The 21,201-nt window shown below is 44.7% G+C and overlaps 1 protein-coding gene across 1 annotated transcript; it reads right to left on the minus strand.

The window, feature by feature from the left end:
- Nucleotides 1-3,246: 3,246 nt before the first annotated feature.
- TAGLN3 (transgelin 3) lies at nucleotides 3,247-17,060 on the minus strand. Its single transcript, XM_019715182.3, has 5 exons — nucleotides 16,826-17,060; nucleotides 16,361-16,542; nucleotides 15,033-15,207; nucleotides 5,107-5,209; nucleotides 3,247-3,721 (listed from the first exon to the last, which is right to left on the minus strand). Exons 2-5 carry the CDS (start codon nucleotides 16,538-16,540, stop codon nucleotides 3,580-3,582), a joined length of 600 nt encoding a protein of 199 aa, XP_019570741.2. The 5' UTR covers nucleotides 16,541-16,542; nucleotides 16,826-17,060; the 3' UTR covers nucleotides 3,247-3,579.
- Nucleotides 17,061-21,201: the final 4,141 nt, after the last annotated feature.

The following is a 21,201-nucleotide window of genomic DNA, read 5'->3' on the forward strand; positions in this document are numbered from 1 at the left end:
ATATCACAACTCCATGCACTACAAGGAAATTTTGACTTACTTATGTATTGCAGAAAGCATTAATGTTAGAAAATATTCAATTAACTTTCTATTGTTTGTTGGATGCACAGGATCGCAAAGGACTCTTTTGATGTGAAATTCCCATTTCTACAATTTACAGCATGTTAATATCGCATGGAGAAAAACTAAGCACCAGAGAATACTACTGCTCAGTTGGCCACTTAGCCAGTAGTTTTAATGGCACAGTGGTGTCCCTGAGACACAGGGTTTGCATAATCATGCAGTTTATCCTCCCTCAAGCACCACTGCTTGTAATTAAAAAGAATACATAGCGTGCTAAATAGGTCTATAATTTAAGAGAAAAAAGCTTGCTCTTAAAAAAAAAAAAAATGGACTTGACTGTACTCAGGATCCAATCAAACCATTGGATTATTTTATGGAGCTGAAGTGGGTAAAGCAACTATCAAGGACTGGCACCTACCATTTGAAAAGGTTCATAAACAATGCTTGGGAGCAGAGAATCTTATCTTACTCAGGGATATAGTGGCCTTAAGCTTATTCATTATCTGCACAATGTGAGGGCATTACCAAGGCTACATGAAAAACGGTCTTGAATCTACATCATCCAAGAAACTGACCATGGCCTATTTAAATGGGGGAAATTTAGCCTTCAAAATGTCCAAAAGAACTAGGCATACAAAACAACTTGCAAGAATGATGAGCTCTTTTCCGCCAATAATGCTACCATAATTTAAAATTTTATCTTTGTGCTTTATTGGTATCATAACAGTGAAAGATTCATAGTCAACAGGATTATTTCAATTTCAATGACTGGAGAATTTAGCAGTTTTGCTAATTTGAGGCCATGGCAATTACATTTCCTATCAACAACAGTACTGCCACCTATGTCATTAAAGCTTTGTGTAATTAATAACTAAAATGGCAGCATGCCTAGAAATGAAAAACAAACCCTTATCAAAAGTGAGCTTTGTGTTTCCACTGACATAAGACCCAGCTTCGATCAGTTATTGATGGGAGGAATGATAAGAAAAGTAGAGAACTCTGCACTAGTCGGCCTGGAATCAGACATTTTCTTAAGTCATTTTTCTTCCTTTGACATATCAGAGAATAAGAAATGGGACTTATATTCACACTGCAGCCTGGTGCAACTCTACAAATAGCATGCCTACAGATGTCACTAGTCGTTAGCAAATCTTAAGATCTACAGGAGCCTTGAGAATTGTCACCTAAAGAAGCTAACACATCCTCTAAGAGTCCTTGTGACCCTCTGACAATCACTGGTGAACTGTTCATTCCTAGAAAGATGTCATATGAACATGGCAAATGAATGCCTTCCTCAAACCTTATCTTAGAGTTGCCACAAAAGCAAAAAGGGGAGGCTGATGGATCCCAAAAAGTGAAATAAAACTGGGAGGAAATTCCTGGAGAGAGACTGAAGGTGGTTAGGTCTCTGTTTAGGATTGGGAGTGGGGAACCACCAGCAGAATAGATTTGGGAGAAAGCTTTCAGGCTATGTCTGTTCTGTTTCCTACATTGCTCAGGCTCACCATTGCTATACCAAAAACAGTAAGAGGCAGAAAAACAGCAAAATCAGCATAGAGCTGGGAGGAAGTAGCCTGCCAAATCCAGGGCAATGTGGGAGCCCAACCAGAGTGAGGAGCAGGTAATAAGAACAGTGGTAGACTTGCCAGCACCTGGGCATTTCAACCAGCGGTTGTCAGAGGGTCATTAGGAGTCTTGGAGGATACATTAGGTTCTTTAGGTGATTCACGGACTAATTTGCTTTAGCATAATTTTTTTCCTGTTTGTTTTTAGTATTAAAAGCCTTTTAAATCTTCTGCTGAATCCTAATATATAAAATAAGTAAGACTAGCCACGGGGCCAGTCGTCCGTGCTCCTAGCGCCAAAGGCTGCTGGTTCGATTCCCACATGGGCCAGTGGGCTCTCAACTCCCACAAAGGATGGTGGGCATCGCCCCCTGCAACTAAGATTCAACACGGCATCTTGAGCTGGGTTGCAGCTAAGCTCCCAGATGGCTCAGTTGGTTGGAGCACGGGCTCTCAACCACAAGGTTGCCGATTCGACTCCCACAAGGGATGGTGGGCTGCACCCCCTGCAACTAGCAACGGCAACTGGACCTGGAGCTGAGCTGCGCCCTCCACAACTAAGACTGAAAGGACAACAACTCGGCTTGGAAAGGAAGTACACACTATTCCCCAATAGGGTCCTGTTCCCAATAAAATCTTAAAAAAAAAAAAAAAAAAAAGATAAGCCATGCCCTGGTTGAAACAGGCCTGGGAACCCAAGGCTTCTGCCTTCTCAGCAGCCAACACTCCCCCCAAAGGGGATCCCATAGAAATCTCTATGGAAGCCTAGAAGTGGAAAGAACACAGTCTGAAAAACCACCACCCAAACATTTAATGTGGCAATATCTATAGTTCCATTTACTTTACCTTTTCTTGTTAATTAACAATGAATTATACTGATAAAAGACCTTAGTTCTTCTTATTAAATAAATCACCTTTGTTGTGGTGGTGGTTTCTACTGGAAGGAAGGAAAATGTGAATTGGCGGTCCCACGCTTGTTTGACTTCTTTAGTTTTCTACGGATGAGAAAAAATCTTTAAAATTGATCTCACTTAGCTAGATCTCAGTCTTAGGCAATATCCAAGAGTTTTAGGGGTTTAGGCCCTAGAAATGACTGTTAAGAGAACAATCTGCATAACTCCTGGCTAATGAAGATACTGTATAAATGTTGGACTCAGGATCTGACCTGTAGGTAAGGGGGAGATTATTGCTAGAGAAGTGAAAACTGCTGATTCCTTCAAGCATTCATCACCCATGCATTCGATACAACCACCCATCCATTAGATATTTCTTGGGCATCTATAGAGAACTCCTTGAGAACTGGGGCTTTGGCTTGCTCATTCCTGTGTCCCCTACAGAGTCTAGCATAATAAGCACAAGGTAGGTACTCAAAAAATATGTGAGTCAAAGAAGTTATTCTTGAACTCATGGCATGACGCTCTCAGAGTGGGCAAAACTGCTTCTAAACGTTCTACTGCAATTGCAGGGATAAACATTACAACCTTGTAAGGGCTTCTGCAAAGCACACCTATATTTCCACAGCTACAGCTACAGCTTAATTCCATCTTGCTGGTCGTTTGAAGGAAATAGAAATCAGCCCTGCTTGCAAAGTCCCTAAGACAAAGAATGAACTTTACACTTTAAGACACAAGACTAATTTGTTTATTCGGTGCGTTCTATAAGTTGAGGAGGGACATTTTTGGCCAATAAATAAATAAATAATCAGACAAACGGGGACTTTAGGGCAAAGAAGGAGCCGAGGAAGAGGAAGCGGAGTCTTTGCATAGTTCTAAACGAACAGAAGGTGGCAGCAGTAGGCAACGCGGATTCTCAGCAGTAATGCAGCACTTGCAAGAACCAGGGACAGGAGGCTTCGAGAAAGAGAAGGTCAGAAGGTGACTAACTATTTCTTTGTCATAGAGACCGTGGTGTGGAACGTTCATCCTCTCTACTGGAGGTGGGAGGCGGCGTCTTACATGATCTGCCTGGGCATCCCGTACCCGGTCATGCCCGCCTGGGAGGCGCCCTTGTTGCTGCCCATCTGCAGGCCAATTACGTTCTGTCCCTGGCGAAGCTGCTCCTCTGAAAATCCTCTCCGATTCTGCTGGGCTTTCCTGGGCAGAGGGAGTGAGATGGAATAATGCCATTCTGACAGTTTTCAAACCGTTCCCCAGATATGCAGGGAGACAGGTTGTACCGGTAGTCAGCAGATAGAAGAGCAGGCCCTGTGTCAGGTTATGGTCCTGCCATAAGCTATGGCCCTACTCTGAGCTGTGGTCCCACCAGGAGCTATGGTCCACGGTGAACTATATCCTTACCACAAGCAAACCCTACCATGATACTCTTTAGAAACCCAGATGGTTTTTCAGAATATCCAGCAATGATCAGTAGATGCCTCTCTGGGGACTTCACTCTCAGACAGAATTCCTGTCACCCTCTCTTTCGCAGTTACTTTAAAGCCTTGTGAAAATTAAAATCAGCTCTCATTGCCAAGCACATCGTTAATCCCATTCCCCCCTTCCCTGTATAAGGCCAAGGATGAATGTTCCATCGCAGAGCTGAGGGACCTAGGAGTTAAGGAAGGGAAATCTCTTACTCTAGCCTAGAGGTCAGCAGACTTCAGTAAAGAGCCAGACAGTAAATAATTTTGGTGTTGGGGGTCATATGGACCATGGTAATATGGACCACTCATAAAGCTGGGACTGAAACAAGGGTTTCAACTGGCCATTATCTAGGATGTTTTCAGACCAGGTTCTTTTAAAAAGACACAAACTGGTACCTTTTTATAACTGTCAAGAAGAAGAAAAGGGGGTTAGAGAAATAGTCAACTATCTGATACATGTTGTCTTCATCTCCCACTGAGCTTTTAGGTAGAGTTTAAGCTCCCTTGCTACCTCTACCCCTGAAAACAACAACAACAAAACAAATCTCTTTAGGAAAAAGCCCTTTACTGACATGACCATATAATTTATTATCTAGACCAGGCCACTTCTGAGAGTAAAAGAAAGTGCTATTAATAAACACACTGGGACAACAGGCATTAATCACTGTCCCAGGCAACTAGGACATATTTTCTCTTTATTAAGTGGATGGATGGATAGATATAGATAGATAGATAGATAGATAGATAGATAGATAGATAGAGATGGACAGATTGATTCAGGGCTACTTGGGTCATAATAAAACCAAGTTCAGACATCAAGCCACATCTGAGAAAAGCCATTCAGTCCTACTCAGCCTCAGGAGAAACAGAACCTGGGCAGGGTTGGAGGATCCAGCTATCAAACAGGGAAGGCCCCACCACTTCTGCTCTGGGTGGGCTGTTGGTCTGAACATCAGCATCGGTCTTTCCTTGCTCTGGGGGAACTCAGTTGGGGGGCCAAGAGTGCTTGTTCCTAGGGGTTTGTGTTGAAATAGCCTTTGGGGAGCTACAAGGCTTCAGACGCTCCCTCTTATTAAAATCATCCTCTACTCCAGAGCACTGAGAAGGGATTTTTACCTGTGAAACCAGGATGGCTCTCCCCGGTAGCAGCCATCATCCTTGGTGACTGCAACACTACCAAGAGCCATCAGAGTCCTCTGCACAACTGCCATGTCCTTCCCTGGAAACCAACAGAGAGATTAAAGCCAAGCATATGTCATGGTCAAGGAATCTGGAAGGATGGGGTTGGACCTCTGGGAAGGAAGTTCTGATAAGAGGCTGCAGGCAATCACATTCATGGCACAGGGATATCAAATGCTTCTCAAAGTGGCCCAAACACAACCATAGCAAAATCTCTCAGAAAGGAACAAAAAATCACCCGGCTCATTCTTCTCTATATGGTACAAACCAGAAATGCCCAGTTTCTAATCCATTCAGAGTTGCTGTATGAATAAAACATCCCAAACACTTAGCAGCTCAGATATAGGTAGGTCCCTGTCCTGAGCAGAGGACTGGCCTTAGTGGGTTCTGTGGGCTGTGTTAAGGGGAAGCCCTGTGGGTAGGCTGGTGGGGTGGACTGCAGACGAGGATTTTCCTCAGGACAGGAAAGAGAGAGGGAAACTAGACAGGAGTTGGTTAGATGCATTAGCTGCAACAAACCCCAAGTGGCTTCTCTCTTTTATCTGTTTAAAAGGGTCTAAAATCACCCATGTGCATCAAATTGAGTATTCACTTGGCTATTTGGACTTCTGGAAGCCTGACAAGTGAAGAAAAGCAAATCAACAGAGAAAGCACTCAATATGACACAAATGATAGGCCCTTTACTATGTGCTGCTTGAAAAGAGCTAAAAGGAGAGAATAAAATAACTGGGCTCTGTGTGTGTGCGTGTGCGTGTGTGTGTGTGTGTGTGTGTGTGTGTGTGCACGCATGACAGAGAGAGAGCGAGAGAGACAGAGAGAGAGAGAGGAGGAAGAGGATGAAGAAGGACAACGATGAAAAAGATGAAGATAAAGAGATGTGTGATGTGCCCCTCACATCACAGGAGGGAAAGCACTGTTTTCTGAGGAGCCCAGTACCCTTAACCCACAGAGAAGGCAACTGGACCCTACAAATTAGCCTGTTCCTCCCATGCTTTCTCCTTTCCTCCCTTCCGGTTGACTGACATGGTCTGGACTGGGAAAGATGCTACTGTATGGTTAGCCTGCAATTTAGAACCAGATCGAAAGTCCATGCAAGGCACAAGTGTGGAGTGCAAAAGCTAAAGGCATAGGGTTAGAAAGGAGGGCAGCATTCAGCCTGGTGGGGAGCTGGAAAAATTAAGGGCAACTGTTCAAACGCTCTCTTTAGACTGAGTGATCTGTGGTCTCTCCCGCCTGGCTGATGCAGCCCAGTCACTAGGAAATACAGAATTACAGAGGAAAGGCAGATGGAAAGTGAAAATGAAGTATAACTCCAATAAAATAAGCAATTAAGGCCCACAGAGGAAGTCCAGTTCAGGATGCACATTTATTCAAAGATGAGAGAGAGACAGCACATCCTTCTTCCCTCATCTCTCTCCTCCATCCCATTAACTACGGGCCGATTTCCTGGATCCTGTGGGATTGGTTAATGGATACAGGGATGAAATGCTCTCAGTGGGGGAGTCCTCAGACTCAAGGGATAGCTGGGGTGGTGGAAAATGGAGAATCTTGGCAGCACATGGAAAGAGGAGGGCACAAGAAATACTGAGAATTAAGAGAGAGGAAAGAGAAATGGTTATTAGAATGATTCTTCTCCTCCACAGATAAAAACATTTCTGTCACTGTCACTGTATGACAGGATACTTGGATACTGTTTTTAAATAGACCTGTAGTGATGACATTCTGAAGGATCACTCTGGGAAGAGGAAGGGAGAGAGTTTGCTCTTCAGTAGTGAGTCATTAAAGCGAACCTAGAGAAATGATTAAGCACAGGAAGGCTTAGGAAGGTTAGGGCATATCACTCATCTTCACTCTGTACAAATTACACCCTAGAAATCTGTTTTTGATGACTGGAAAGAGTGGGTCTGATATGTCCAGATTCTGGGGAAATGTGGAGTCTGACACCTAGCAACTCAGCCACAGACGCTCCCCTGGAGGCGTGGGTGAGGAAACAAGCTCTGTTACCCATGGACCTGGCCTCCTTCACAAGTAGCTGGCTAATGTATATACTACATGAATCCAGAAATGATGGAATGAACAAAGTTTCTAAGTTAAAACTAAGAAATCTAGGAACGTAGAACTATAAATACCATCCCACCCTCATCCCAGACAGTGGAAAAGGAAGCGATTGCATGATTGGTGCAGAAGAAGCTGGGGAAGGAGGCATTAAACAGCAACAAATTGGAAGAGTTTTCATTCAGAAAGTTCGCGAGGCAAGTGATTTGATATAAATGATAGGCCAGACACTTAATTATACATGACATTGACCGCATGTAATTGATATTATTCCTCCCAATATGTGGATGGGAAAACTAGTTCAGGGAGGTTAATTAACATGCTAGTCACCCAACAAATAAACCAGGGCCCAGCTCTAGTTCAGGTATCTGAATGCAAAGACCACAAACAGTCCACTAGGCTACCCTGCCATCTCCCATGGGTCCCCATTGCTGGCTGCTTGGAGAGGCCCACGCCTTAGTGATCAGGGATGATCTGAAGGTTGGCAGCAGCTGCTTCAGTGCCAGGCCAGAGGGAATGCACTGGGAGGATAAAACTGGGGCACAATTCTTGGGCCCCACAAGATCAGGGCACCAACCCTGAATGGCGCTTGGTAAGTCTGAGTGTTTTTGTCTGGAATAATTTCTCCAGGTCTCAAACCAAGTAAGATTAAAGCAGGAAAAAGTAGTTGAGACCTAGAGTCCCCCATTGGTGTGCAGATCAAATCAATTATTGTCAAGATGCTAAATAACATAATACACGGAAATCTGTCTCTGCAACCAGTTCATGTCTAGCTTGTTTTCTGGTCATGTCTGATTAGTTTTCTAATACATATTCCTGTGAAGAATTCCAGCACTCTTAGGCTGACAAAATAGAGAGATGGCCTCTTTGCAGCCTCACTTTTCTTGCCAGTTCAAAAGCCTAGATCAAGTGCTGTTTAATGGAAAGGGGACATTGGTGGGGGCTGATTCCTGGAACTGGGGGTCAAAAATTTAAATGTCTAAAGGAACAGTGAGATTAAGGAAGATCTGTGAAGTGAGGCAGGTAGAAAGCAACTGAAAAGCTAAACTGCTTGTGTCACAAGCATGTGTACCATCTGCCTAGAACAAAGCCTGCTTCACAGCCGGGTTCCCCAAACTTCTTGGATGATTTATGGGACGGCATGGGGGGGATCTCCTTTAAAACTATGAAATTTGAGGTCATTGCCCAGAGAGACTGACTCAGCCTGGGAGTTTATATTTTTAATTAGCTCCCCAGGTGATACATGCCATCAGGCAAGTTTGAGAAACATGGGTTTCACCTGGTGACTCCCAAATTAGATTGATCATCAGAATTACCTGAGGGTCTTAAAAATTCAGATTTGGGGACAATCTCCTGAGATAATTCTGATGCAGCCAGATTGGATAGGGAAGCACTGCTCTAATTCTTTGGTTTTCCATTAAAAAGAAAATCACAATGGCTGAATGTGGTAAGTACTAAGAAATATTTGTTAAGCATTAACACCTTCTTTAAGAGATATCTCCCAAAGTCAAATTGCAAAATCAATAACTAGAAAGGCTCTGATCCAAGTTGGGAGTCAGCTCAGAGGCCTGGCAGTTTGGAATCTCTTTGTTCCCTGAAAGCTACCCCTAAATACTTTGGCAAGACAGCTTGAAAACCACTGCTCAAGGATATTCTTCCAAGAAAAAGAAAGAAAGAAAGAAAGAAAGAAAGAAAGAAAGAAGGAAGGAAGGAAGGAAGGAAGGAAGGAAGGAAGGAAGGAAGGAAGGAAGGAAGGAAGGAAGGAAGGAAAGAAAGAAAGAAAGAAAGAAAGAAAGAAAGAAAGAAAGAAAGAAAGAAAGAAAGAAAGAAAGAAAGAAAGAAAGAAAGAAAGAAAGAAAGAAAGAAAAGCATCAACTAGGTGCTAGGAATTTTCTAGATGCTGGAGAACAGAAATGAGACTGAGTTCTGGTGGCAATCTAAAAATGAGACCACCAGACATAAGAAAAGTAGTGACACACGAAAGCAGAGAGGCCAAATGTACACTAACAGCTCGGAATTTTAATCAGGCTACCTGGAACTTTCCAGCCCCCATCACAGGAGGAAGCTAATATCAGAACTTGAAGTTGTAAAAAAAGATGGCAGCACAGTAGCTGCCCTGTCTCACCAGGTAAACCTTCTCAGACAGCGTCTCATATAGCAGCTGACATTTTTGCTTGACAATAGAATGTTCCCTGTTTCCTGCATTATCATAAAACAATGTTTCCCCACGAGCGGCCTTACACTCTAAACTACTGAATGATAATCTCTGGGGAGTAGGTCCAAGGGTTCTGCATGATAAGGACCCCTGTCCCAAACCAGGGATTCTCAATGCCCATAGAGTTTGAGTACTATTACCATAAAGATACTTGAACAGGATTTGTTCTCTTAAATTTTTTTTCATTACTTTCATGATATCCTATGCAAATCTTTCAAACAAACAAACAAACAAACAAACAAACAAAAACCAGAACAATAAAGAGAAAGAAAAAAGGCAGAGATAAGTTATATGCGTGGGTAAAGTCAGGTTGGATACTCTACTTTCAATATTAAAAATCAATCTTACAGTCTAAACTCCTTGCTTCAGGGCTACTTTCATATTCATAAAAATGAGTTTCAACTCATTTTTGTTACTCTTGGAATACTGTTGTTTTGTTTTTGTTTTCGTTTTTTTATCTGTCTGAGATTTACAGAGAAAGCAATGAATGGATGAATGAACCATTTCTTATTTCCCTGAGTAATGACTTAGGCATAGCCCCCAATTTTCCACTCATGGTAGAGGACATATTGTTATAATCAAGGGAGAAATGTCGGAGGATAGGCTGGGCTTCCACTGTGGGTTTTATGAATTTTTGTTGCTTCCCTCCTTGGAGAAACTCCCTAGGGCAGTGGATTTCAAAGTGGGGTTCCCAGACCAGCAGATGCAGCATTGGTTAAAAAAAAAAGAAATGCAAATTCGTAGGCCCTTGCCCACACTTAATACCTCAGAAACTCTGGGGCTGAAGCCCAGCCACTTGTGTTTTAACAAGCCTACCTCGTGATTCCAACACACACTGGAGTTTGAGAACCACTGCCAGAGGGAAAACAAGCCAAACACAATTGTGAGCAACACTTGGAATAAATGGTGTGAAGGCTGTTCTTACAGAAAAGGAAGCTTCAAGCTGGAGGCATCTGTGATGTCTTAGGTCACTACAGGAACCTCACAGTATCCCCAATTATCTCTCAGACTAGGTGAAATCTCTTCCTTCTCTGCTGTTGAGGAATGATACATACAGTGACACCTCCCCAGAGAATATATTTGGACCTTCCAGGCATTCCACCCCTGATGTAAAACCACACCTTCTCCGTGACTCCCAGTCATCAGGGAGAGGGAACAGGGAAGCATGACAAAACCATGTGTCCAGGACTCTCATCAGTAGGATTACTAAGAGTGATCAGATTTGATTGATCTTTACCTGCTCTGACATTCTAGAATTCTACATGTCACATGCTCACCACATAGTTATGCAAAGGAACCCAAAAGGATAGTTGCTGATGGATTTCCAGTAGGGGAAAGAAGCCAGCACTTATTAGGTGTCTGTTAGCCATGCATTGTGTTAGGCATTTTACCCATTTAATCCTTACAAGAACTCTCTGAAGGAGGTGTTAGACCTGTTTACAGAGGAGAGAATTGAGGCTCTGAGAAGCTAAACAGCGTAAGCAAGGTCACACAACTAGGATGTAGCTAAAGAAGAGTTTCAACCCATCTACCTGGCTCCAAAACCCATGCTCTTTCCACTGCAACAAGATCTTCTGAGTCTGGAATTGGCAAAGCAATACATTATGGGGAAAAACATCAAGAGGGCAATGACCAAGAGGTGGAAAAAGTCAATAAGGGGACCCCTGAAGCTGGCCTCTCTGTACTGGGGAATGGTAGATGTGGTGAAGATATGAGACATGACAGAGAGGGCAAAGGTCATGCAGGCAACCCTACCAGCTTCTGCGTGAAGCCATTAATGAACTCCATTTATTCCAAGACAGAATACGTGACTTTCCTGCCTTGCTCCTGTGCCTCATTTTCCATTAGTCTTAAAAAAGGACATGCTAATGACAATGGTAATTTTTATATTACCAGCATTAAGCGATTCTAATGCATGATCTCATTTACTCCCCATATCATCCCTGTAAAATAGATCTTATTACAGCTGAGAAAATCAAAACTTAGAAAAGTTCATTGGTAAGTGATGGAGCAGAGATACGAGCCACGCCATCTAGTTTCTGATTCAAGAGTCTGTACTTGACTACCTTCCAGGATAAGCATTCTTTGAGTCTGCGTGACCAGCACACTCACCAGCTCTCACATGTTCTCTCTCTCTCTCTCTCTCTCTCTCTCACACACACACACACACACACACACACACACCTACCTCTTCTTGCTCTTCCCTTTACCTCCTCCAAAGAAAAGATGCTGAAGCCTACCTCCAGTTCGCTCTCCTGAGTCATAGGCAGCTGAGATGGCCCTTCAGGCCCACATGGCATACACCAGGCATTCATCCATCTTACTCATCCAAGAGAAACGCGTGCCCAGTCCCCTCCCATGGCTCTAAGTGGCCCTGACTCTTTTCCCATTACTGAAAGGAAATGGTCACTCCAGCTTCCTCCCAGGGGAGCTTCAGTACTTTGTCTGTAATATCCCTATGGTGGGGTTGTTTTCTGGACCATTCAGCACTGGATTTCTTTTGAAAGCCCCTGAACCTTTCATTCTGGTTGCCCCCAAATCCATTCCAAACATTTCACATTGCATCTAAAAGGGGTTTCAGGATAGTGGGTACATCTGGGGCCTCTGCCTGTCTAGATAACAGAAGCCTAAATGAGAAGGCATTTGGCAAGCCTGGGTTCCTGCAGCTTTATGGGTCTGCAACATAATACAGCATGAAATCACTGGGCAGCTGTGGGCAAGCAGAGCCTTATTTGGAAAGGTGCCATGCAGGGTAGATGGGGGGCTGAGAGCTGTTGAGCATAAAATTCCAGCAGAGGAGGAAGAGAAGTATTCGGGCAAGGAGGGTGGTACCCACAGCAGCCATAGCCATCACAACCACGAGCAGAGAATCAGGAGTGAATGGGAATAAACTGAAAATCACAGTCAGGGTATAGAATACTACCACAGGGAGACTGTGACACTTAGCTGAACAAATGTTTGGTCCAATAGCATGTCCACACTCACACACACATAGACACATGCCAACCCTGCCTTGAGGCATTCCTCTGATTCCAGCATACTCATCCCCAAACTCAGGAGTGACAGACAGCTCTTACAGAAAAGATCCAGCCTCTTGCTCAATCCATGTTCAGTACTGTGGGTCTCACTGCTGGGCTTGCTCAAGGCCACTGTCCCTCCCCCTTTCTTTGCTCAAAGCAATCTCTGGCTCCATTACATGGTAACCAGCTCTGGACTGAGATTCAGACAGTGATCCTGGGGGACCCCCAAGTACCCCCTCCAACACTTAGAATCTCCCTGAACTTCAGTCCTCAGGAGGGGCGTCCAGAGAGGGGGCCACCAGACCCTGGGGCCATTTGCCTACTTCTAAGCATTTGCTTTCCTGTGGTAGCTACCCCCACCTATTGCATAACCTACCTATAGCAGGTCAGCTACAGCCTCCTTAGTACGGGTTTCCTTCCTTATTTACTGTAAAGTCTAATCCTCTTTCTGCCTTGGGGATGAGACCTCTCCGTGTCTGCCTTTTTCCATTTTCCTAGAAGCAGTTTCCTGTCCTGGAGCCCACTTGTCCACGCTCCTATCTCAGGCTAATCACACTCATGCCTCTCAACCTCCCTCTTCCCTAAGAGGTATCTAACACACAGGGCTAGTCAGGTAGCATACACCTCTCCCTGCTCTATTTATGAGGGGCCATTGCTCCCTACACCCCACCCCACTCACTGCCAGCACCGCCGGGGTGTAAAGTTCGTTTATTTGCGTGGTTTTTGGCAAAAGAAGAAAGGCGAGCAAAGCATCTCCAGTAACGGAAAGACAGGAAAGCACTCTAGGGATCCACACCTCCCTCATACCACCCAGTTTCTTTGTCCTCCACTTCCTGGGTACTTGGGGGACCTCATGGGGCCCCTTCCATTCACACAAATCCCCTAGTTAGTGCAGGGGCTCTAGCTCTTAGTCCCACACAGCCCTGACTCATCCTCCTCCTCTTCATCTCATCAGTCACCATTATGACTCAACAGCACGCTCATAGTACACATGAAGGCAGTAACTGGCCAAAGCATGGCACGGCAGACTAGTTAAGGCCTATTCTTTGGCATCAGAGAGCCTGGGCTTGAATCCCGGCGGTGCTATTACTAAGCAGCCATATGATGTACATGCATAATCATGGGCAAGCTCCAGTTTTGTCATCTGTGAAATGGGCAAGTTAATAACACTTACCTCAGAGAATTGTAAGAGAATTCATTGGCATTATATACTAAAGCACTTGAACCATGCTTAGCACATAGGAAAATGTCAATAAGCGGTAGCTATCTTTATTAGCTGGGGATAATCATCATAGTTTTGATCTAAAAAGACGGGAACAAGTTTCAACTGTGACATTCCCTGGGGATTTGGAGGTAAGAGTCCATGAAGCCAATGGCCTGGACTAAAGGTCTGGATACCTGAGTTTCTAAGTAATTGCAAAACCAAGGAAAACTGATTGTTGTCTTAGGATTTGAACTGCTTAGGATTTGAACTTCATACTCATCTATGAAGGAAACAGGGAACGCCGGCTTTCTGCCTGACACAGAGGGGGCATGAGGATTAAGGATGCAAACGTTTCTTTATAAACTGTTTAGTAGAATGGTCCTCTGCTAGAAATCTATGTCAACCATCATCTAAATGTCCCTTAAAACACCACTGTCTATTAATCACAGGAAAGTTACCCCATTCCTACTGTCAATAGAACCATTTTGGTCACTGCCCCGGGTATCCTATTGGTTGGGCCACTGATGACAGCCAGTGACAATGAGCGTGAGAAAGTAGTCAACCTGGCAACCCTGCTTGGACTGGTCCGTATCTCCCCATGCCCAGGCAGGCCTAGTATAAAGAGTTACATGGATGGAAACCCACATTTGGGCTCAGGGGGACACACAGCACTATGACTGTAGGTCCCAAATTCTCTGGCAGTGTCTCCATTCATATACTTTCCCCCCAATTACGGTGAATTATTAAATATGTTAAGAAATATGATTTGATTTTTATGCCTCTTAAGATTTCTTAATCAAGGCAACTCACAAATGTGAAAGAAAAAAATCATCTGTCACTCTCTCTGAGAGAATGTATATCTGGAAAGTAGAGTCACTAAAGCTCCCAGATAATACGTTAATAAACGGTTGGGGTGATATTTATTTCTCAGATTGAATAATAAAATTGCACCAGGTGGATCTATGAGCCCTGCTGCTGATGAGTCAGACACACACTCATCCCCCCCCACTCTCTTCCAGTAGCTATCATTTGTTCAGCAACAGTACATTGTGGGAGGGGTAGCAGGAATGAAAGGCATCCATGTAACCATTTTAACTTCCTCTCCATGGAGGCTTCAGTTTACTCCTTGGTTTGCTGAGGTCCCCGCTGTGTCCTGGGGTGTGCATTCCCTTAGAGGAAGATACCCCTTCCAATAGAACATCACAAAGGGGAGGCTAACAGCGCCCCCGGGGTGACAGCTGGTAACCCTCCCCCCCCCCCCCCACACACCCCCGAAGGCACAGGGAAGAACACAGTGAGCAGTTTTCACAAAGAGATGGGCAATGGGAGGGGGAGGGGAGAACAATCCCAGAGGCACAGGGCTGTTTACCTTCCCATAAATCCACTGTCTGAAAAATATCGGTGGTCCTGACGCCATAGATCTCCGCAGCTTTTAGGAACTGGGAGATTTGCTCCATCTGCTTAAAAGCCATCTTGGACTCTGAGATCTTGGCAATGGGTTCTTGTCCGGGTGGGTATAAACTGTTTATTAGCTTGCATAGGACCTGAAGGGGGGAAGGGAAGGACACAATCAATGTTTCCCTTTGTATCTACGGGTCACTAATGCAAAGTGAATCCTAGTCCCCACAGGTCCCAGCTTACAGGTTTGGACACAGGCAAATCTTGGGCCCCGGGAAGGCATGGGTTCTAGGCTGGGTGGCTAGGCTCCCACATCAAACCCTGAAGACCCAGGCAACCCCATTCCCAGGGCTGTTGCTGACCACAGAGAGTCCGATTGCCTGGGAACCCCTTTCCCACCTTGCTCCTCCCTTCCTTTTTCTGGGTGAAGGAAAGAATGTTTACAGGTAGGGAACGATGTGCAGGGACCAGGTCATGATTCCAGACTTGCAATGCAGGTATGAGCTAGTGGAGCCCGGGGAAGTCAAATGATAGAGTCTAATATTATTTCTTCTTTCAAAGACAGATCCGGATCAGGCTTCTATTGAATAACTCATCCGGTATGTGCTAATGATGTGTACAGAACTGAACTGACTACCTTCCTCCTAGATCTCTATACCCCAAGTCCTGGGCAACCCAAGAGAAGCGTGGGATAGCAGTTATATAACAACAGTTAATCACAGCCTGCAGGAGAAAGATGGGCTTGTTTGAATCGGCAGAACCTGCAGTCCTCCACTCCCCAAACACACAGGATAATCTGGTCAGAAAAGCAGTTATCTATTAAGGATTCCCTTCAGTTTCCTGAGAACCTCTCCATTCAACAGACAGACATTGAGCACCCCCATGGAGCACGGTTCTTGGGAGGATGGTGGTTAGGTCCCCCTCCCCACCCCTTTGTTTTACTATGTAAAACCAACCGATTCCCCTGGGGAACGAATGGCCCCAGATGAGCTGATGCATCAAAAAGGTTGGAGAGATCTCAAGGAAATACTTATCTCTATTCTCACTGGAAAAAGCAAAAGGGCTTCAGATTTGCCAACAACTCAGAAGGAGGCTGCGATGCTCCAATGGGTGGAGAATCCTCTGAACTAGCTAGGGAATTGTGCAGGGAGCGCAGAGTTTCCTACCCAGAAGAAAGAAAGGCATTTCCATTCCCACCCCGGGAGACACAGAGCTTGGCAGCAGCAGCCTCACGTGAAAAGAGAAGGCCCTGGGGGGTCTGCCTGCCGCAGCCCAGCCACGAGATCTCTCCGCGCTTACCGTCCCGTCCATTAACCACTGCTGAAAATGGGCCCTGCCGGGGGGCGGGTGCTCTATGTCCTCCGCACACTGCAGGATGATCCAGTCCACCAGCTTGTTCTCCAGGTCCGCGTCGTACTTCTGCTCGATCTTCTCCTGCACCTCTCGGCTTAAGCCGTAGCTCGGGCCCCTGTTAGCCATCTCTGCAAGAGAAGAGAGTTCACCGCGGCATCCACACAATAACAGCCCGGGCTCCCTGGGTTGTGGCTGGGCCGCCTGGCCCAGCTGCTGCAAAGCGGGCAGAAAGCCGGGCGTGGTTTAAATCAAAGAGCCAATGAAGCCACTGGGGTTTCACCTACAAACGGGAAAGAAAAGCGCAGCCACGCTCCTGTGACACTAGAATAAAGCCCCTGCGGGTCCAGGAGGGCTGGATCCTGCCTCTCGGTCCCGCCCATTAAAGAGAGGCGATCATGTACAAAGACTCACTATCGAGGCTGAAGCCCCAGGCAGCAAGAGGACTGGGTGGTCGTTTCTTCCCCCTCCAGTAGCACTTTGCAAAGGCAGGAACCCTGAGATGGGAAAGAGCAGGTAATTAACAGGCAGAGAGGAGGGCCGCCTTGACGTTCAGCTGCTGATGCTGCATGGCACTTAGAAGAACGGTACACTGATTCGATTTTCTCCTGGCTGAGGAGGGTCAAACCAGGGCCGTTGCTAAGGGCCATCCAAAAAGCCAGCCCTCTCGTGTGTCAGTCAACCCCGCCTGTCTCCCTCCCTCTGAGAGCTTTTTTTCAGTTACACAATTCGTTCCCCTCCTCTGGGGGAGAGCCCCCGTTGTATCCGAGGCCAGCACACAGCTGCATAGGGCATGGAGTCTGGGGGAGGGTCCATTCAGTCAGCTGTCCATCTGTCAGGAGTTGCCAAACCACTTTCCCCCCTGCCCTGAGGGAACAGTTGTCTGGCAGGATAGGACAGGAGGGGCTGAGCCTGCAACCATTAACCTATTCAGCTGCCAGCCAGATTTGGTCCAGAAATTTCCATCCTAATGCAAAACTCTTGCACCTCAGTTTGACTTATTCAAGGAATGTGGCTTTTTAAATGTTATTTTTAATCCAAAGACATTAAGAGCATATTTTGTAAATAAAAAATCTCAATATACCAAGAACTCTTGGAGTGAGAGATTTTGAGTGTAAAGATTTTGTCTGTTTATTTTAATTAACAACCAGGAAGGCACAACTGATGTATTATCAGTGGTAACTTGAGTATTCAGTATTAGCAAACAAGACCTCAGGAGAAATCATCAGACTTAAGTTGGCCTGAAATTTTTATAACTGCTAAAGGGTTTGGCAGTTTTTCTTCCTAGACTGGGAATAAAGATTGAGTCTTACTGGTATTGTGTAAGTCTCTGGGTACTTTTCATGACAGAAAAGTTTGTTTTGTGGTTCATTCAACAAATATTTTTGTGTGCACTTAACGGTGCCAAGTACTGTGCTGAAGAGGAATAAAGTATAATTTCTAGTACATGGGATGGTAATCTTTGTCCCAGTGGGAAACTGATTAGAAGCTATGCAGGAAATGACTCCTCAAATAATACATGTATTGAGAAAAATCTCCTGCTGGCTGGGGCCTGGACTAGTGAAAATTTGATTACTTGGTAGATATGTGGGTGGTTTGCTTGAGACAAGACTTAGTGGTCAGTAGGCGAATGCCTAGGAGTGAGAACTCTGTGAAAAACAAAAGGGTTGTGGGAGAATCAGGAACTTTCAAGACAGCAGTCAGTTAAGAAAAAGGCATGAGAGGGGCTGACGAGCGCAGGTCTGATGCTGTGTGGAATCCTCAGTTTAAGAAGCTTAAAAGACAACAGAACTGTCTATCTCCAGAGGTGGAGCTTAGAGAAAGAGCAGGAAAATTGTCAACAGAATTTTAAAGTCACTGAATTGCATCTTGGGTGGCAGCAATAAGGTCAATTCCAATCTGGGACTAAAGAAAGGGGGCCCAGACAGAAAGCATGCTACTCTCTCTGTGGCTGGAATTGCTCTGAAGAAGATGTTGGTTTGTTATAAAAGGTAGAAACAATTCTAAAAGATGTACATTTGCTACTCACCTCCTCCACCCTTTTTTTTTTTGCAGGCTGTGCTTTGCAGATCTTTTGTACCCAAAGATGTCTTCCCATTATATGGGTGCTTTAGGTAAATGATTGCGCTCAAGGTTCTAGAAAGGATACAGTGGGCAGGGGCGTGGGGGTGGGGTGGGCACACTTTGCTAGCAAGGCATAAGTTAGACACGTCCAGAAATCCACAGGAAGTCTTTAGAGAAAGAAGCTTGATCCCCTGGGGGAGTGAAAATGGAAATTGGCTCAATCCTACATTTACTGAGTGCCCAAGAGTATTATAGTTAATTGTTTCAACAACTTTTTTAAGGGCATATATATCTGAGATTTAAAAAAAAAAAAAAATGAGTGAGCCCCACTTATGGCTTCTCGCCTGTCTCACAAGGTTCTGTGGTGCATCCCCAAGCATGAGCACAGAATGAAGTGACGTTTGGAGGGCGAGGAGTCACCACTGTATGCAGCCCAGTAGCGTGGGATCCCTGGGAGCACAGAGGCTTTTCCTCACCAGTGCTGGGTGCTTGCCTCCACCCCTGCAGTGTATGAAGTCATATCCAAGACCATGCAGCCAGCCATTGGAATTCAGTATTCTGTCACACCCAGCTATCAGGTTGCAGCAGTGCCACAGGGCTCGGGTGGCAGTTGTGGGCTCACCATAGCAGTGGTTCATAGCCGCCATCATCACCCAACAGCTGTGCAGCCCCATGGAGGCCAGGTGATCCAGTGTCAATCTCTTTCAGCATCACCAGTTCTACCAGTGCAGGGACAGCAGCAATTTCAAGGCTAACAGCAGTGGAGGATGCACTGTCCTATCTTGACCAGGTGAAGCTGTAATTTGGTCGTCAGTCTCAAGTGTACAATGATTTCCTTGACATCATGAAGGAATTTAAATCTCAGAGCACTGATACTCCAGGAGTGATGATAAGTAATGTGTCCCAGCTGTTCAAAGGCCACCACCCCAACCTGATCATGGGTTTTAATACCTTCTAGCCCCCTGGCTCAAGACGGAGGTACAAACAAATGACATGGTGAATGTGACAATTCCTGGCCAGGTTTTTCAGATCCCCACCCATGGCGTGCAGCTCCAGACTCAAGCACCACCCCAACTTCCTTCCCAGCCTGCAGTCCGGCCAGCTCTCCAGGCCCCACCTGCCAAAAGCAGCAAGGTGAGCACTAAGAAAACTATCACATGACTTGCATCCTTAGAAAGCACCCTCCTTGGACATTTCTACTTTATATAAGACTTACCGGTAGATACACGTTACAGTGGATTTAGAGAAGATGTAGTAGTCACATCCCTCTAAAATGATCCACATTGACGTACCACATATTTATATATGTTTAAATCTCGACATCAATAACCTACAACGACTGTCTTTTCCCCAACATCTGCTTATTGAACCCACAAGCATCACAACAGGTGGTGACTTTGTGTAGTTGTACTTTGACAACCAAGGTAGAAATGGTCAGCTTATGATCAGATTATGCTACTGCCTGCGTGGTCATCATTTTACCAAAGTTACTCCATGTACCAGATTAGGTCATATCAAGCTGTTGATGACAATGGTTATGATGAGGATGGGGTATCCTTGGTCTAGAATTGCATTGCCTGATACAGTGGCCACTAGCCAGATAATTGAAATTTAAATTAGTTAAAATAATTCCATTTTTCAGTTGCACTAGCTATATTTTAAGTGCTCATCACCTCAGGTAGCTAGTGGGTATCATACAGGACAGTGTAAATAAAGAACATTTCCATTATCTCAGAGAATTTATTGAGTAGAGCTGGCTTAGAAGATTTTTATGTGGAGTTACCGCAACACTTGAGTTGTCTTGTTTTGACATTCAAGATTTATGTAGAATGAGGGTTTTTTTTCTATTCTATTTGTACCTGTTGAGCTAGTGAGCTTAAAATTGCATATGAAAAATTATTCATTATGTTTACTTTTAAGGTTGTATTTAGAAATTTTGAGACTAAAATATTGGTATTAGGATGTGTGAACCCTCCACACCTCCCACACCGGCCCAGTGTGATTGAGTTGGGCTGAAATGGCCTGGCCAGAGTTAATAAAGGCTATAAGTTAATCAGAAAGAGAGAGAGAGAGAGAGAGAGAGAGAGAGAGAGAGAGAGAGAGAGAGATACATGAGACATGGCAACATGTTCTAGTAGCAAAGTTAAACTTGTAAACAATAAATGCAAGCCAGTTATCATGCTAAAACTATGCAAAAGATACTCAGGTACGATTATACCTAGAGGAAAGAAATAGGGGAGTAGGAAAAAGGTTTATAAATGAGATTATGTTAAGTCTCAAAAGATGAGTATGTTTTTGCCAGGTGAAAGGGCAAGATATTTGCTAGATGGATGGGTGAGGCAAGAGGAAAAAGGAAGTTTACTGGCAAAGTCAGCTTATTTAAGAAGATGAAAAATGTTCTTTTATAAAATTAATTTAGTTTTCTAAAGCTTTTTTTTTTATTAGTTTCAGGTGTACAAAACGACATAATGAATAAACATTTATACCCCCTCACAAAGTGATAACCTCCTTTTAATGTGCTACTCCTCTGACATCGTATATAACTGTGTGGGGTAGATGTTGAGGAAAATTTGCCTTTATTGGTTGATGTGAGCTTTTGTCTACTAGCTTTTATCTGTTCCTGTATGTGAGGTGATTTCTGTGCTGTGATCAGGGGTTGAGTAAATTCCCCCTTTGGTCTCATTCTCCCGAGCAGGGGAGACATGGGATGAGGTTTTCTGTTTGGT

This window comes from Rhinolophus sinicus, chromosome 17, assembly GCF_057876585.1.
Source record: "Rhinolophus sinicus isolate RSI-liver-muscle chromosome 17, RSI-T2T, whole genome shotgun sequence".
NCBI lineage: Eukaryota > Metazoa > Chordata > Mammalia > Chiroptera > Rhinolophidae > Rhinolophus > Rhinolophus sinicus.

What these genes read in the sequence shown, in the direction of transcription:
- TAGLN3 (XM_019715182.3), bottom strand. Translation starts at nt 16,540, where the DNA reads ATGGCTAACAGGGGCCCGAGCTACGGCTTAAGCCGAGAGGTGCAGGAG. An exon ending in AGTGGTTAATGGACGGGACG is followed by an intron (nt 15,208 to 16,360) that starts GTAAGCGCGGAG and finishes TCCCCCCTTCAG; the next exon opens with GTCCTATGCAAGCTAATAAA. An exon ending in GAGCCATCCTGGTTTCACAG is followed by an intron (nt 3,722 to 5,106) that starts GTAAAAATCCCT and finishes CCCTCTGCCCAG; the next exon opens with GAAAGCCCAGCAGAATCGGA.